We start from the raw sequence: 18,406 nt of genomic DNA, 5'->3' as shown, positions 1-18,406 counted from the left end.
GCAAAATGTGTGCATCAACAGTGCATAGAAAGAGGAGACTCAATGCCTGAGGAGCAAGTAAGCTCAGGATACATAGAAAAATGCACTCAAACAAGCAATGTGATCCAACCTTAAATCCTTTAACTGATTGGTGACAATTCTAAAGTCAGGCGATGAAGATGTGGGGAGATCACTGCTGGTGGAACCATTCTGGAAGAACTGACATTCAAAACAGGTGAGCTGGGCATGGTGGTATGTACCTAGAATCCCAGCACTCAGGAGGCTGTGGCTTTCATTAATTCTTATGACCACCCTGAGAAGGTGGGTTGAAGTTATTTGTGTGTGTGTGTGTGTGTGTGTGTGTATATACGTGCGACGCTTGAACTCAAGGCCTGAGCACAGTTCCTGAGCTTTTGCTCAAGGCTAGCACTCTACCACTTGACCCATAACTCCCCTTTCTACTTTTTGGTAGCTTATCAGAGATAAGAGTCTCCTGGGGGCTGGGAATATGGCCTAGTGGCATATTGCCTTGTATACCTGAAGCCCTGGGTTCAATTCCCCAGCACCACATATATAGAAAACAGAAGTGGCGCTGTGGCTCAAGTGGCAGAGTGCTAGCCTTGAACAAAAAGAAGCCAGGGACAGTGCTTAGGCCCTGAGTCCAAGGCCCAGGACTGGCAAAAAAAAAAAAAAAAAAAAAAAGAGTCTCCTGGACTGTCCTACTTGAGCTAGCTTTCTATTTTTTTTTTATTAAATTTTATTGACAAGGTGTTGTGCAAAGGGGGTACAGTTACATAATAAGATAGTGAATACATTTCTTGTAATATCTTACACCCTCATTTTTCTCTCTTTTCCTTCCCTAGATTAGGTAGGCATATATACAATACCCAGTGTACCAAAATTATATACAGTAACCACATAGGGTACGCCACAGGAAATTCACCTAGAACTTTAAAAATAACATCAACAGTAGAATCCTCCTGTGTCCTTCTCTTGGAGTTGTTTTTGTTTATTCTTGCTGAGCTGGCTTTGAACCTGGATCCTCAGATCACAGCCTTCTGAATAGCTAGGATAATAGGCATGAGCCACTGGTGCCCAGCCTGGAACTTTTACAGATGAGGAAACGAGGTGTAATATTTAAGGAGAATAAGGGAATCCCCTCAAATCCTTTCTCCTCTCTGTCTCTGTCTCTCCCTATCCTCTCTTCTTGGTCCCAGCCCTTTTTAAATCCTAGCTTCCTAATCTGTGAAGCAGGATGAGCAGAGGCGTTTGGCACTATTACATCTCTTTATATTACCTCTTATTTTGTGTGCTTGGGGATCGGACGGGAAGTTCTTTTGCTCAGTCTACCAGCAGGTGGAGACCATCTTCACCTGTGGACTCCAGAAAGCTGAGTGGCCTGGAGGAGGACGGGTGTCCTGGCCGAAGGGGACCCCAGCAGGATGGGCTCCCCAGGCTGACAGCGCCGGTCTCGCGCGCCCCCTGCAGGGCACGCCCAGGACTGCAGGGAGGCACGGGCGGCGGCTACAGGTAATTGTCCTCGCCCGCGTCGCCCCCACCGGGGGACTCGTGGTCGTGGACATCGTCCTGCTCATCGTCGTCATCGTCGTCGTCGGGAGCCAGCGCCTCGATGTCGTGCGTGATGTCGGCCAGCAGCCGGTGGAAGGTCTGGTCCTCTGGCCGCTGGGCCGCGCCGTCGTAGCTGCGCACGGCCGACGCGGAGGTGGAGCTCATGCTGCGCTTGATGCGGCCGAAGCTGTCGGTCAGGATGCCGCCCTCGCGGATGCCCGCGCCCTCCAGGAAGCCCTCGAAGTAGCCGATGTCCTGGTCCGGGATGAAGGGCCGCATCCCTGCAGCCGCAGGGCAAGGGTGAGGCTGGGGGTGCCAGCCTTTCCCCCACAGGAACGGCCCTCTGTGGAGAGCTGAGTTCAAATCCCCACGTGCTTCACCCTCTGAGCCAGCAGAGGAGGATGCAGGCTCACTACTTGCTACCTCAGTCCTCCGCTGGTGGTATGATGTTGCCCTGTCACTCATTAGCTACATGGCCTCCTTCTCCTGGGTACAGAGAATCAACCACACCTGGGGGCCTGGCGCAGAGGAAACACGATGAGGCAACCCCCATACAAGACATCATGCTCGCTCTCTTACCATGCCTTTCTCTCATTTTGGTGCTTTGCTAATCTGAGCCTCAGTCTCCTGACCTGCACAGTGGGGATAAATAGAATGAGGTGGGGGCGGGGAGAGGTAGGCATTGGGGAAGGCAAGGCTTGAGACATGGTTACTGCCAAACATGTTTGCTGATTCAGTATCACTCATTTGATACTTATTAGTCCTCCTCAGGAGCTGTGCAGCCCTGGACAAGTCTCCTAGCCCCTCTGTACCTTCTCTCTCTTCCTCCTCTCTGTCTCCATGATCTCATGATCTTGGCCTTGTGGGGCTGAAGGAGAAATAAAGGCACCAAAGGGGGCCTTGGTCTCCCCCAGGGCCTGGGGCTTACCGAGAAGGAGGAACTTGCGTCTGTCTCCGTAGAGCTTCAGCAGGCCGGCACAGTAATCCTGGATGGGTAGCCCCAGCCGGTACTCCCGCAGGAGCAGCGCAAACTGCTGGATCTCAGGGGGCCCCAGCTTACTCCGCAACTGTGGGGTGAGACACCCTTTGAGAGCAGTCCCAAGGAGCTATTCCCAACCCCTGCAAAAGTGCCAGAGCCCTCCCTAGGGGCATGTCTGGCTCAGCACACCCCTGAAAACTCTTCCCTGGCTTCAGAGCTCTTTGGTTGCATCTAAGAATGGAGTGTGGATTCAAGCTAAGCCCCACTCCTGGCCCCTTCTGTGACCAGTTCTGTGGTCTTAGGCCTGAGGATGGTACCTCCCTCGTGGGATTGCTGAAGGGTACTTAGTGCCTTGTGTACAGTGAGCTGACATCAGGCAAGGGCCTTCACAAGCTGACCGTCCTCGCCTCCTCTTCTGCCTGACCTCTGGGGTCTTGGGCCTGACTGCTGAAATGCAATTAGCTCCTCCAGCCTCCAGGCCTTTGCTCTTGCTGTTTCCTCTCCCCACCTGCTCACCGTGATCATGTAATCCTGCAACTGCTCAAAGCCTGGGCCGCTGTGGTCACTGCCGCTGCAGTGGGAGCCGTGGAAAGAAGGCGTGGATGTGCCGCTGTAACATGCCTCAAATGTGTCCTGGGAGCCAGTGCTGCCAGACAGGGAGAAAGGGGTCTTCACTGGCTCCCCTCTGCTCCTCTCCCTGGGCCAGGCTGAAGGTGTGTGGGAGGACTGTGCTCTGGGCTTGACCCGTCAACCTAATCCCCCGTCTTGGCCCTGGCTACATCTCAACTACGTTTCTCACCATGCTCCTTCATATTCTTGCTGCGGTCGCCCTGCCTATTTGAGCATCGGCTGGCTGAGGGGAAGAAAGCCGCGGGCTGAGTAAACCCAAGTCTGAGTTCCAGGTCCCAGGGGTCTCTTGGGGGTTTGGATCCTTCGAGCTCACCCGAGCCTGGATCTCAGTTTCCTTCTCACCCTCAATGTCTTATGACTCAACACAGGTCTAGGGCAGTCCCTTCTCCTATCCTCTCTACAGGATTGAGCCCCTGAGCAGAGGTGAGGGGGCCAAGTGGAGGCCCTGGCGAGGGGGGGTACCCACAAGGAGCTGCAGCAGCTGAAGTCAGCGTCATAGGCGTAGGTCCCGTCTGTGCGGCAGCTCTCACCTGGGGCCACAGACACAGAGGGCGGTGAGAAGCAGCCAGCAGGGCCGAGCTGGCTGCTCCCTGGGGCCTGCCTCAGCCTGCCCCAGGGTGGACTCCTGCCAAACTTGGGGGGCAGTTCAGCTTTCCTACTATGGTTCTTTCTCTTCCCCAGTGCCCAGACAACACCACTTTCCTTCCTGCCTGTCTGGGGGTGGGGGGGGCGGGGCGCGTCAGGAGTAACAGGCAAGGAGACAAGTGTGTGGGTTGACATGTTGCAGGGGTGGAAGGAGTTGAACTCTTCTGAGGAATGCTGCACTATTTGCCAAGAACCTGCCTGTCCCAGCCTGCTGTGTGCCAGCCTGGCCCTCCTATCTCGGCTGGCTCTGTCACTTGGTCACCTTGACTTCTCAGTGAGCATCGCTCGTCCCCACAGCTGTCAGTGCTTAGCCATTAACTGTGTCTGCTGCAGCCATGTGATCTGCCAGGGGTCAGGGCCACGTGGGCTTTAGGCCATGGTATATACTGGTGATTAGTGCTGGATCTAGCTGGTATGTGCTCCATTAAGATGGCTGAGTTATTTTGCACTCTCGAGGGGATCATGTCACTTCTTTGCCTGTCACCCTTGTGAAGACCCTTGTGATGAATGATATCAGCATCCACAGATGGGACAGCGGACAGAAGACAAGCCCTCACCCCCTGCTGAAGTTATGCTAGCAGGGGCTGAACATGAGGGGGGGCATGTGACTGAAGATCTTACACCTAGGAGCTTTGGGCCCAGACCTGGTTTTCTTTGTTTTGTTTTTGTTTATTTGTCTGTTTTGTCAGTCATGGGGCCTGAATTCAAGGCGTGGGCACTGTCCCTGAGTTTTTTTCTGCTCAAGGCTAGTGCTCTACCTCCTTGAATCATAGCACCATGTCCAGTTTTCTGGTTATTAATTGGAGATAAAAATCTCATGTACTTACTGACCTAGGTTGGCTTTGAACCGTGATCCTCAGATCTCAGCCTCTTAAATAGCTGGGATTACCGGCATGAGCCACCAGCTGTGTGACTTTGAGAAACTTATTGGCTGTTCTGAGCCTTAATGTCCTTATCTGTAATACTGGAACTTATAAGAACTCAGAGGCAAGGACTCACTATGCAACTCTGGCTGGCTTTGAACTCAGGGTGCTTCTGCCTCAGCCTCCTGAGTGCTGGTATTACAGGTGTGCACTGCCAGTTCATTCACTCATTTAAATATACGTCTCAAGCATGTATAGATACATGGTCCTATGCTAGGATAACAGGAAAACAAGTTGCTATGAGGATTCACTAAGAATTGCTACCTTGGTGTTCTGCACATCACATAGTTTGTGCTCAATAAATGTCTGTTAGTTTCACTTTGATTCTGGTCCTTGATTGCATCCCTGGCTCACTCTGGAAATATCAGCTTTGACCTGATGGAGCCTGACAGCCTGGAGAGAGACTGAGGTGTCTGAATGTGTTGCGGTTTCTACAAAGCAGGGCCATCCAACACCAAAGGGATGAGTTTAAGTGTGAGGGGCTCGTTCTGAACATGGCAACCCAATCCTCTTTGAGCAGGCTGAAGTCATCAAGGTCAATGTTTTATCTACAAAGATGTGACCCAGTGGTTTTCATAGCCCTTAGGACCCCTAAAAGCCCTCCCCAGCCATTGAGCCCTGGGGCCTCACCCTCTCCCCACTTGTAGGGTGTTTCGTGGGAGTTTGATACTCACTGCGGCTGCTGAGCCACGGCCGCTCTGGTGTGGATGTGTAGTGGTAGCCGGCCCGGTCCACACACTCAATGCTCTGGTCCCCATAGGTGATCTGGAAGACCTGACAGATGAGGGCACAGGACTCCTCAGCAGCATCCTGGTCCAGGGGAAGGAGGGGAGTTCAGGTCTCACCCACTACCAGCCCCCCTTGTTTCCTCAGCATGAGCCAGTGCCCTGATACACACACACACACACACACACACACACACACACACACACACACACACCCCTATGGACCCCTTAAGACAACATCAAAGACAGTTCCCTCAAAATCATATGGCTTCTCCCTGGGTTTTGTGACTCCTTTATGGAGCCTAGAGACAATGGCTTCCTTCCTCTGCCAGAAAAAAATGTACTGTAACTTCTGGCAATTCATGGACTGTCCTGGGACTTACCTAAAAGGGACTCTAACTTAATCTCGTGTGCAGGTAGAGAAGCTGATGTCTGGTGAGGGGAAGTGACTCTTGGGGATTACAACTCAGGTCTCCTAATCACTAGTAGTACGGGGAACAATTTAAAGTATCAAACTTCTTACCAGGCACTGCGGGCTCACACCTGTAATCCTAGCTACTTGGGAAGCTGAGATCTAAGGATCATGGTTCGAAGCCAGTCTGTACAGGAAAGGCTGTAAGACTCATCTCTAATTAAACACCTGAAAACCAGAAGTGGAGCTGTGGCTCAACGTGGTAGAGTGCTAACCTTGAGCAAGAAAGCTCAGGGACAAAGTCCAGACCTTTAGTTCAAGCCCCATGAGCAACAACAACAACAAAAGAGCATCCAAATATTAGGCTCCGTTGATTACTACTACTGGTGCCATATATAGACAGAGTTTCACAATACACAGTACAAAAATGGAAGCAGGATGAACATATAAACTTCAATCTCCGATGGAAAAAAGGAGTTTAAGTTTTTAGGTGAAAAGTTTTTAAGACTGCACATCTGAAGAGGAATTTCTCTCTTTATGTCTTTAAGAAAGAGACACAGAAAGGTATTAACAATGAATAGACCATTTTCACATGTAATTCTCTATTTTGTGTCCCCCCCAAAAGCTCAAGGTACAAGTTAAGCTATGATACAGGACAGACAGCATGGGGAGAGCTAATCGCTAAAACAGGGCCAATTTCTCACAATCACTACAAAATGGACAGGGCAGAGAGGATCCTCATCTTATAGTGAAAGGCACTGAGGCTTATGGGGCTTGCTTGGACTCCCACAGCAAACTCTTGAAAGGACTGGAGGGGCTGGGAGTATGGCCTAGTGGCAAGAGCGCTTGCCTCATATACATGAAGCCCTGGGTTTGATTCCTCAGCACCACATATATAGAAAAGGCCAGAAGAGGCGCTGTGGCTCAAGTGGCAGAGTGCTAGCCTTGAGCAAAAAGAAGCCAGGGACAGTGCTCAGGCCCTGAGTCCAAGGCCCAGGACTGGCAAAAAAAAAAAAAAAAAAAAAGAAAAAAAAAAGAAAAAGAAAAAAAAGAAAAAGAAAGGACTGGAAATACTGGTGTGTGTGTGTGTATGTGTGTGTGTGTGTATGTGTGTGTGTGTGTGTGTGTGTGTGTGTGTGATGGTCCTGGGGCCTGAACTGTATTTAGGTGCTGTCTCCCTGAGCTTTTGTGCTTAAGGCTTGCACTCTTCCACTTGAGGCACCATTCTACTTCCTTCGACTGTTTTGGTGGTTAACAGAGATCATGATCAGAGTTTCATGGACTTTCCTTCCTCAGCTGGCTTTGAATCGTAATCCTCAGATCTCAGCCTCCTGAGCAGCTAGGATTACAAGTGTGAGCCAGGCTGTCCTTTCACTATTCTCTTGCTTCAGTTTCCTGAGTGCTGGAATTACAGACATTCTGGAATTACCATATTCAATTTTTTTCTTTGGTGGTGTTGAAATTTGAACTCAGGGCCTTGGGCTTGCTAAACAGGTGATTCTCGCCCTCTGTTTGGAAGCCAGAGGCTCAGATGCCCCTGGAAATCAATTCTTCATTTACCTACTCATTCCATAAATTCTTTTGTTGTTGGTGGTCATAGGGCTTGAACTCAGGGCCTGGGTACTATCCCTGAGCTTTTTTGCTCAAGGCTAGTGATCTACCACTTTGAGCCACAGCACTACTTCCATTTTTCTGGTGGTTCATTGGAGATAAGAGTCTCATGGACTTGCTTACCCAGGCTGGCTTTGTACTGTGATCCTCAGACCTCAGTCTCCTGAGTAGGTAGGATTATAGGCATGAGCCATGGTGCCCAGGCCCCTGTGGTTCAGTGGGACAGACACAGCACACTGTTGCCTCTGTCTGGAATCGGGTTTCCAGGGCCTTCCTCTCCATCCTTAGGACTGAACCAGCAGGAGTGGTGACAGCATGGGTCTGATGAGAAGATGGGACATGGGTCTGGGTTGGGACAGTCAAAGACTTAGGCAATGTTTGAAAAAATGAGAGTAGATACAGTGTGTGTGTGTGTGAGAGAGAGAGAGAGAGAGGAAAGAATTACAGGAAGGGAGAGGAATAGAACCAAGGACTTGCAAGGTTTCAGCCCAAGCAAGAAAAGAATGAAGGTACTGTTCTGCAAGGCAGGGAGACTAAGGAATCTCAGATTTGGGGAGAAGGTCGGGAGCTCAGCTTGGGGTACACTGGGCCTCAGATGGTCACTAGTTCTTGGACTGGAAAGGCTGAGTAGAGATTTGCTTAGAGGTGAAATTCAGGTGTTTAAATGACACAAAAGACTACAAATCCAAACGTGAATATGGATGCAGGAGAGAAGATCCAGGACCATGCCTGGGGCACTCCGATGTTGAAGCTGGAGAAAAGAGGAAGCAGCTTCCAAAAAGGAACTAGGGAGGCACAGGAGGAAAACTAGAAAATATCAGGTGAGAACGCATCTCAAGGTGTGGGCACCAGTTGCCTCAGAGGCTCGTGCCTGTAACCCTAGCTACTCAGGAAGTTGAGGGCGGATGATCACCTTGAAGCCAGCCTTCAGCAGGAAAGTCCATGAGACTCTTCCTCTCTACCCAAATGCCAGAAGTGGAGCTAGGGATCAAGTGGTAGAGCACTAGCTTTGAGCCCAAAAGCTCAGGGATAGTGCCCAGGCCCTGGGTTCAAATCCCAGGATTGGCACGCACACACGCACACACACGCGCACACACACAATGTTACTGCTGTCTTTGGTGTCTGGCTGGTGATTGCTGTCCTTGTGACTGTCACTGTGGCAGCGCGTGCTGACATGGCTACAGAGTTACAACCCAGCAGGCCGGGCATTTTGCTTTCTTCTCATGGGGGGACCCACGAGGCGGTGCCCTGAGGCACAAAGGCAGACCCCAGGACCCTCGCAAGGGGGCGGGCAGAAGCTGGGTCCCCAAGGTGTCTCCCGGGCTCACCCTGTTGGCCACAGCCAGGATGACCAAGTTGCAGTAGGCGTCCGGGCTGGGGTCCTGCGGGTCCAGCGGGTTGGAGCCCGGGTGGCGCCGCTCCCAGCTGCCGCCGCCGCCGCCGCCTCCGGCCTGCCGCCGCTCCCAGCTGCCGCCCGGCTTGCCCGCGCCTCCGCCCCCGCCGCCCCCGCCGCCGCCGCCCGCGTGCCGCCGCTCCCAGCTGCCGCTGAAGGTCTGCCGCCGCTCCCAGCTGCCCGACGCGCGCGGCGCCCCGGCGCGCTGGCGCTCCAGGCTGCCGCCCCCGCCGCCCGCCGCCCGGGCCTCGCCGCCCGCGCCCGCGCCCGCGCCCCACGCCGCGCGCCAGTCCAGGCTGCAGATGGTGTGGCGCCGCTCCGCGGTGCCCACCCGCCGCTTCTCGGGCGCCGCGCCCGGCGGGCCCGCCTCCCGCCCCGCGCCTCCGGGGCTGGCGTCCACGCCGGCGGGCACCGGATCCACTCCCAGACCTACGAGAGAGATCGCGGCCGAGAGTCGCCCCGGGACCCACCGGAAAGACCACCTGGCCGCTCGGGGTCCCCCCCCCCCCACGCCACCTCACCGCGCCCGCAGCCCACCGGCCTCAGGCTCCACCCCCTGCTTTAGCCCCACCCCCGGCCTCGGGGTGCTAGCTAGGTGGTTCCTCCCCACTCCAGCCCTGGCTTCTGATTCAAGGATGGTGGCTGCGCTGTGCTCTCCGTCTGTGCCCCTAGTCTGGACTGTGCCCCTAGTTTTAGCACCCCGATTTTGGGACTCTACTTCCTAACTCTCCTCAACCCGGCACTGGCCTTAGGCCACGCCCCTAGCGAGTTGATGTGTTAGCGCCACCATCCCTCATCCGTGAGCCCCGCCCCTCAGGGCGACCACCCAGGATAGCTCCGCCCCTAGCCGGAGGATTGAGCTCGCTCTCTAACTTCGGGCCCTATCCTGGCCTCTGGTTGCCGTCGGCCCCACCTGTAATCCCACTCTACCCCTTCTCCTGCCACCCAACATCTGGATAGTAGGGCAAGGCCGCCCACCCTTGGTCTTCATCCTCGGTCTCAGGCTTGCGTATAGCCCCTTCCACCTGCTTGGAGTCTCCCCGAGATGTGGTCAGCCCTTTAGCAGCCACCACCCGCCCGCTTGGCATCCCAGCCGCAGGCCACGCCCATCCCCACCCCTGGGGGCATCCTGGCCACGCCCATCCCCACCCCTGGGGGCGGTCCCTCTCCCGCCCGCCCGCCCGCAGTACCAGTCTTCAGGACTAGCAGGTGCAGCGCGTCGTCCTGCAGGTAGGAGGCAGCCGCGATCTCGTGCGTGGGGATGCGCAGGATGAGCTCCTCATTGTCTCGCCAGGTGAGCAGCAGGCAGCGAGCCGACAGGCTTAGGATGCTGTCCTGCTCCGGTGTGGTCTTCAGGGGCAGCTCCTTTAGCTGCTGCGGGAGTGGGGGCAGAGGAGGGGAGATTGAAAACCTGAGCTCCAGGAGGCTGCAGGACCGGAGGGGAAAGGAAACACCCTCCTCCACCCTTTCCAGGGCCTCACCCTGGCCGTGTCCAGCAGTTGCAGGAGCTCATCCCGGCTGGAGGGGTTCAGTGAGGAAGTCACCCAGGTGAGGTGGCCCAGGAACTGGATGGGAAACAGGGTAGAAGGGGCACAGAAACGTCACTCTGAAGCCATGAAAAACAGGCCTCCTCGCTGAGGCCGTCAAGGTAGGCAGTGAAGATAGGAATATCTAAATTAATAAAAACCAAATAGTGGGCTGAGAATATGGCCTAGTGGCAAGAGTGCTTGCCTCATATACATGAAGCCCTGAGTTCAATTCCCCAGCACCACATATACAGAAAACCGCCAGAAGTGGCGCTGTGGCTCAAGTGGCAGAGTAAAAAGAAGCCAGGGACAGTGCTCAGGCCCTGAGTCCAAGGCCCAGGACTGGCAAAAACAACAACTCCAAAACCAAAACCAAATAGCTAGGTACTGGTGGGCTCAAACATGTAATGTTCACTACTTAGGAGGCTGAGGCTTGCGGATCCTAAATTCAAAGCCAGACACTCTTATCTCTAACCACCAAAATGCCCAAAGTAGTGCTGTGGTTCAAATGCTAGAGCACCAGTCTTGAGCAGAAGAACTAAGGGACCACACCCAGGCCTTGAGTTCAAGCCCTAGTGCCAGCACATACACAAAAGTAACTTTTATTAAGCTTATAATAGAAACCAGACACCATTCTGAGAATCTTGTATATATTCATTCATTCATCCTTGCTTTAAAGATGACAAACCATGGCATAGTATGGCTAAGAACCCATGCCCAGGATTGTGTAGCTAAGAAGGCTAAGGTGACTGCACATGGCAAAGCCCACACTCTGATAATGTCTTCGCTCAAACTAGTTTAGCTATGGAATTCTACTGGAAAGCAACACACACACACACACACACACACACACACACTCCAAGACCAAGCCCTTGCATGCAAGGCAAGTACTCTAACATTTAGCTACACCCCCAGGCTCTGCTACTGTATCTTGTAAGAAGTGAACCGCTGTGCATTTCTTCCCTCTCTCCACCACAAGCATCATTGCCAAAGAACTACAAATCACTTATCCTCTTAATGATCTCTTTGCAGAAGTCAAATGGAAAAGACTGTGTATTGAATTAATATATCATTTTGGTAGAAAAAATGATGTTCCAAATCGATACATTAATTCTCCATTTATTCTTCGTTGTAATGATGTTATCACTTAAATGTTATTCAATACAAGAATTAACTTTTTCATTATTTTTAATGGCATCTTTCTAAGTGAACCCCACCCACCAAACCTTTTCCTCTTCTTTTAATTCTCCGTCCAATTTCAGCCCTCTGTTTTAAAGTAAATTTACTCATTAGATTCACTCTCTAGGTAGGGTTGCCAGATAAAATACAGGATGCCAGTTAAATTTGAATTTCAGATAAACAACAATTTTGTTTTCAGGCTCTTAGTACTTTTAGTTCTGTGCAATAATTGGGACACTTTAACACTTAGAAAAAGTATTCATTGCTTTTGAAATTCCAATTTAAGTAGGTGGCCACTACATCTTGCTGTTTGCTACATCTGCTAACCTACCACATAGCAATCTTCCTTAAGTATTGGGGACCCCTTCTGTTCCTCACTGTTCATTCAACATGGACTGAAATAGAAGTAAAGCTCTTGGGTACACAGAGTCCTTTGTGGTTCCTCCCCCCACCCCCATCCCATGCTTGAGATTGACCCAAAGGTCCAGAGCTCACTAGGCAAATGTTCCACACTGAGCCACATCCCCTTGTCTGTGCTGGGCTCTTAATCTGGACACTCTACCTGCAGCAAAGCCTCATAGGAAAGTAGGATGTTTCAGAGCACAACACACTCTCCCATCCAGTCTCCCCTAATGTAAGTGTTGAGCCCCATAATGAGATGGGAACACAGAGGCTCCATGGATAGAGGTCATTTGCGGAGGGAACACAGCGTGAGTGGGGGCTGGCTGTCATGACGCCAGGCTGCTTCCTCCGTGCGAGGCTGGGCTGGTCAGGATTTGTGTGGGAGAGTGTATAGAGGCTCTCCCGACCACAGGGTGGTCCCCACCCCTTCCCATCCTGCACTCACCTTGACCTCTTTCTCCAGGTAGTCGCACAGCAGAATCTGGGGGTCGATGAGATAATCGGGGGGATAAAGGGGCATGGAGTGCAGGGGCCGGCGGCTCACACTGTTCCGAAAGGCTGCCCGGCGTGCCGCCTTGGGGAACACCAGCCTTCGGATAGGGGACACAAAGCCCTGGGGAAAGAGAGCAATCATAGCACTGACTTTGTGGACACTTGTTATGGTCACGGTTCTACATTCATGACCTAAACTTTTAATTTTTTAATTTATTTTTATTCATTTTTGGTCGGTCATGGGGCTTGAACTTGGGGTCTACGTGTTGTCCTGGAGCTCTTTTGCTTAAGGATGGTACTCTACCACTTTGAGTCACAACTCCACTTCCAGTTTTCTGGTGGTTAATTGGAGATAAGAGTCTCATGGACTTTCTTGCCTGGGCTGGCCTTAAACTACGGTCCTCAAATCTCAGATCTCCTGGAGATCCTCAGAACTCCTGAGTAGGACTTAAACTTTTTAATTTGGAAAGGGCAATACTGAAATTTGAATTCAAGGCCTTACATTTGCTAGGTGCTCGTGCTTCCACTTGAGCCATGTCTCCCATCTTTTTTTTTTCTTATTTATTGTCAAAGTGATGTACTGAGAGGTTACAGTTTCATATGTTAGGCATTGGATACATTTCTTGTACTGTTTGTTACCTTCTCCCGCATTCTGCCCTCCCTCTTTCTCTCTCCCCCATGAGTTGTTCAGTTGGTTTACACCAAACAGTTTTGCAAGTATTGCTTTTGTAGTCGTTTGTCTTTTTATCCTGTGTCTCTTGATTTTGGTATTCCCTTTCACTTTCCTAGTTCTAATACCAGTATATACAGTTTCCAATGTACTCAGATAAGATACAGTGATAGTGCAGGTACAACCACAGGAAGGGGATGCAAGAGGATCATCAACAATAGAAGCTACAGTTTCACCTGGCATGTTGAAAGTAATTACAACAGTGATATATCACTTGTTTCCATAACATGGAGTTCATTTCACTTAGCATTATCTTATGCATTCATAGGGGCCTACCTATTAGGCTCTTGTGATCCTCTGCTGTGACTAGCCTAAACCTGTGCTAATTATTCCCTATGAGGGAGACCATAGAGTCCATATTTCTTTGGGTCTGGCTTACTTCACTTAGTATAATTTTTTCCAAATCTTTCCATTTCCTTATGAATGGGGCAATGTCATTCTTTCTGATAGAGGCATAAAATTCCATTGTATATATGTACCACATTTTCCTGATCCATTCATCTACTGAGGGGCATCTGGGTTGGTTCCATATTTTAGCTATGCATTTCTCCCATCTTTATTGCTTTTTTTTTTTCAGTGAGTTCTACTTTTAGCCTAGGGCTGACCTCAGAACAAGATCCTCCTCCTACCTGTGCCTCCCCCATAGTTGGGATCACAGGCATGACTACTGTGCCCAGCCTATTTGTAGAAATAGAGGCTTACTATTTTCCCAAAACTGAAATCTTCCTGAGCTTTACCTCCCAGAGTACCTGGGAATATAGCTTACCCAGGTGATCAGGTGCTCCCCACCTTGGCTATGCCTTAGAACGTCCTAGGCAGCTTCTAAAATTTCAGATGTCCAGGCTACACCCCAGACCAAGTGAATCAGAAAATCTATGCCTGGCACCCAAGTTTCAGGGCTTTTGAGGGTTCCTGAGATGATTTTAGTGGAAGCCCAGCTGCAAACCATTTGAGTATAGAGAATGTATGTTGTGATTGCGTATCCTCAGTGACAAGTTTAAATAAGATTACCTTCCTGCCCTGGGACTCACAAATGAGCAGATGATACAAGTCCACAAGAACTTGCACTCATTCTTCCAGTAAACACTAGTTGGCTGTATGTGTGGATGCTGTCTTGGGTACTGACCCCAGCCTTACTTCCAAGGCTGGTGTGAATGACCTTCACACGTGAGTCTCAGATTTCACTGTGGCCACAAGTTCTGATTCAGTAAGACTGGGGTTGGACCCAGCTCCAGCCAAGGTGAAAGCTATGGGGTTAGCAACCAGGATCTAAACCAGCAGTTCTCAAGGTGTGGCCCCACAACTAGCACTGCCTGGGAGCTTGTTAGAAATGCAGATTCTGCTGATGGCTCACGCCTATCAACCTAGTTACTTGGGAGGCTGACAAATGTCAAAATGCAGGATCATAGTTCAAAGCCAGCCTGGGTAGAAAAGCCCAGAGACTATTATCTCCAGTTAACCAGAAAAACTCAAGAGTGGAGGCATGGTTCAAGTAGGAGAGAAACAGCCACAAGCAAGAATGCTGAGAGTACAAAGCCCCGAGTTCAAGTTCCTATAGTTGCACAAGTACCAATAAATAAAACATGCAGATCACTTTTCAGATTTGATGGATAAAAAACTGGAAGAGCACTGAGCCAGTGCTACTCACTCAAGTTTTAGAACCCATCTCATGACACCTGCATACAGTATGTGAACGCTCCTAGAAATGAGCACCAAATAGCAGAGAGGAGGTGCTTCAAAAAGAGGGCACTGATGGGAATGTGGCTTAGTGGTAGAGTGCTTGCCTAGCATGCATGAAGCCCTGGGTTCAATTCCTGAGCACCACAAAAACAGAAAAAGCTGGAAGTGGCACTGTGGCTCAAGAGGTAAAGCATAAGCCTTGAGCAAAAGAAGCCAGGGACAGTGCCCAGGCTCTGAGTCCAAGCCCCAGGACTGGCAAAAAAGAAGAGGAAGGGGCTGGGAATATGGCCTAGTGGCAAGAGTGCTTGCCTCCTACACATGAAGCTCTCGGTTCAATTCCCCAGCACCACATATATGGAAAACGGCCAGAAGGGGCGCTGTGGCTCAGGTGGCAGAGTGCTAGCCTTGAGCGGGAAGAAGCCAGGGATGGTGCTCAGGCCCTGAGTCCAAGGCCCAGGACTGGCCAAAAAAACAAAAAAAGAAGAGGAAGAAGAAGAGGGCACAGCATGTGCAAATCCCCGGAGGCTTCACAGGCTGGATGTGGAGCAGCCCGGAGAGGCCACGTGCCACCTACTGTGGCTCAGTGATGAGATGAACAAGTCCTGCAGGCCTTGAAGGCCAGCTGCACAGTAAAAACTGTTGTGAACATGCAAGTCTTGTGGAATGGGATGGGATGTCTTGTCTGCCACCATAAATGGTCCAGCCCTGTGGGACATGCCAGGGCATGTTACATCAGAAAGAGGCAACTAGCTGGCCCCACCTGTCTCCCAGCCCAGGGGTCACATGTGGCTATTACGCTGGAACCCGGAAAGGCAATTCTAGCTGGCCCCGCCTCCCAGCCTTGGGACCACGTGTGGCTAAGATGGCGCCTGATAGTGAACCTGGAGGCGGTCCTATGGGCTGTGATGTAAAATTAGGCCAACTCTTAGGATTGGCCCCTTGGTCCTTCCACCCTTGACGGACAGCTCAGGCCTCCCCTCACAGTCCCTAGATAGGTGCATGTACACCCCTCCCCTTCCTGCCGATCTTTGATCTGATTGGCTCCTGTGCCTTATTTATTGGTGGGATCTACCTCAATAAGCGAGACCTTGCACTGACGCAGCTCTCAGACAGATCTGATTGTCCCCCGGTGAGGGAGGGCTGGGTGCGGGCGGTCTGCCGACCCTTTCCTTTCTTGGCTTGTCCGGTAGGGGCGTGCCTTCCCCATCTCTCCCGCAGGTCAGGGGAGCACGGGGGGCTAAAAACCCCGACATAGCCTTGCCCACCTCCCCAGCCTCATGTATCCACCCTCACCCTCACTCTTATCTCCTAGTCACCTGGCCATCTTTCAGTTCCTTCTCTGTTTCATTCCTTCCCAAAGCAGGGCCTTTGCACAGGCTGCTCCTCTGCCCCACTCTTCCCTACTCACTTTCCTTCCACCTATCAGGTCTCAGGCCATCCAGGGCTGAGTACCCGAACCTTCTATCTCCCACACTGAGTACGGGGCCTTTTATACACTCTTCTATTATTGCCCTTAAAAATTATTAGTGAGATAGGCACTGGTGGCTCACACTTATAATTCTAGCTACTCTGGAGGCTGAGATCTGAGGATCCAGGTTTGAAGACAGTCCAGACAGGAAAGTCCATGAGATTCTTACCTCCAATTAACTACCCAAAAAGCAGGGAGTGGAGTTGTGGCTCATGTGGTAGAACACTAGTCTTGAGCAGAAAAGGTCAAGGAGCCAGATTTTGGTGGGTCATGCCTATAATCCTAGCTACTCAGGAGGCTGAGATCCAAGGATCGTGGTTCAAAGCCAGCCTGGGCAGGAAAGTCCCATGAGACCCCTATATCCAGTGAACCACCTGAAGACTAGAAGTGGAGCTGTGGCTCAGAGACAGTGCCCAGGGCCTGAATTTAAACCCCATGACTGCTAAAAAATAAAAGATCAGGAAAAGCATCCAGGCCCTGAGTTTAAGCCCTGGGACTCTCTTTCTCTCTCTCTCTCTCTCTCTCTCTCTCTCTCTCTCACTCACACACACACACACACACAGACACACATACACACAGACACACACAGACCACCACCACCAACAACTTAGTATCTGTTTCCCACATAGACTGTGCGCTCCAGGGAGGAAGCAAGGACTTTACTTAATTTGCTCACCACAGCATAGCATCACTGGCACCAGGCTTTTCTCATGACACATAACAGGTGCTCAATAAATGTCTATCAAAAGGATGAGTCAAAGGCGGGGCATGGAGGGCGGGGGCGTCCTGCCTGTAATCCTAGCAATCAGGAGGCTGAGACGGGAGGATGGAGAATTCAAGCCAGCCTGGGCTACGTGTGACTCATGGTGTCACAAACCAACCAAATGTACTGAGAGGAGGTATGCACGTGGTGTAGCTCCCCCCTGAGCCCTCTGTGGCTCACATAGTGCCTGTTTTCAGAACACCCCTCATGCAGTTTCTGGGGAGGAAGGTCTGTGTGTGGTATGGGTGGGTGGGAATTTAGAATTTGAGGAGCTCCTCGAGCCAACTGACAACCAGAGGAGCCCAGGGAAAACAGAATCAGAAAGGGTGAGGTGGGGGAGGAAGATTTGGGGGCTGAGTTCTTAAAGGGCTTTTGTAAAAAGTTAAGGAAGACCTGAGTGCTGGCGGCGCAGGCCTGTAATCCTCGCTACTCAGGAGACTGAGATCTGAGGATCTCAGTTTGAAACCAGCCTGGGCAGGAAAGTCTATGAGACTCTTAATCTCCAATTAACCACAAAAAGCTGGAAGTGGCGCTGTGGCTCAAGTGGTAGAGAGCTAGCTTTGAGCAAAAAGAAGCTCAAGGACAGCTCCCAGGCACTGAGTTCAAGCCCCAGGACTAGTAAAAAAATAAATAAATAAAATAAAAAAGGAAGGCTAGGTGGGAGACCCAAACCTGAACAGGGGACCTTATAGCACAGATTTCCCTGCCTGGAGCCCTTGGGTCTGGTGTCTGAGAAGCTGCAGGGGGAGCCCCTCACCCCAGAACACCAGGGAAACAGATTTCCTGGAAAGGTTCCAGTCTGACTGTTCGGGATGATGACAGAGGCCACGGAGAGCAGAGAAAGAGCGGAGAAACAGCTTAGGGAGTTTAGAGCCAAGGATAGGGAGGAAGGTCCTGGTCCCTGGGGGCTGCTTGCCACCCTGCAAGGCCTCCCCTTTCCCCAGCTCTGGGGCCTTCTTCTACCCCACATCCTGCTCCATCTCCCACCTACCTTCTTCCCTTTCTTGACTTCATATTCCATGGCGAAGCACCCCTCTACTCCTGTCACCCTCCTGGCCGCCCCCACCACCCCCAGTTCCTTTGTTCTTTTTCCTGCCTGGTCGGAAACTCCACCAACACTGAGTTCCTGCCCCTCCCATCCGATGGCCGGGACATGGGGGGATGGAGGACGCAGCCTCAAGACCCTCCAGCCAGCAGGCATGCTGTCCAGTCAGCTTAGCAGTTTGGGTAATGCTGAGGAAGACACCCCCCCCCCCCAATGTTGGAGGTTACATACAATTGGAAAATCTTAAATTCAAAT

General features: G+C 51.5%; 1 protein-coding gene across 1 annotated transcript; it reads right to left on the bottom strand.

The window, feature by feature from the left end:
- Nucleotides 1-1,061: 1,061 nt before the first annotated feature.
- Ccm2l (CCM2 like scaffold protein) lies at nt 1,062-18,159 on the bottom strand. Its single transcript, XM_048348982.1, has 10 exons — nt 18,098-18,159; nt 12,419-12,586; nt 10,348-10,431; nt 10,057-10,240; nt 8,802-9,295; nt 5,400-5,535; nt 3,624-3,687; nt 3,044-3,173; nt 2,477-2,615; nt 1,062-1,829 (listed from the first exon to the last, which is right to left on the bottom strand). The coding sequence occupies exons 1-10, from the start codon at nt 18,125-18,127 to the stop codon at nt 1,504-1,506; spliced, it is 1,755 nt and encodes a 584-aa protein (XP_048204939.1). The 5' UTR covers nt 18,128-18,159; the 3' UTR covers nt 1,062-1,503.
- Nucleotides 18,160-18,406: the final 247 nt, after the last annotated feature.

The sequence above is a fragment of the Perognathus longimembris genome, chromosome 6, assembly GCF_023159225.1.
Source record: "Perognathus longimembris pacificus isolate PPM17 chromosome 6, ASM2315922v1, whole genome shotgun sequence".
In the NCBI taxonomy this organism is placed as follows: Eukaryota; Metazoa; Chordata; class Mammalia; order Rodentia; family Heteromyidae; genus Perognathus; species Perognathus longimembris.
This window is presented reverse-complemented; position numbering and strand designations above follow the sequence as displayed.

Coding starts and splice junctions, on each gene's coding strand:
- Ccm2l (XM_048348982.1), bottom strand. CDS start 18,127: ATGGAATATGAAGTCAAGAAAGGGAAGAAG. Junction 10,432..12,418: donor ACCTGGAGAAAGAGGTCAAG/GTGAGTGCAGGA, acceptor TTTCCCATCCAG/TTCCTGGGCCACCTCACCTG. Junction 3,688..5,399: donor GCCGTGGCTCAGCAGCCGCA/GTGAGTATCAAA, acceptor CTGTGGCCCCAG/GTGAGAGCTGCCGCACAGAC.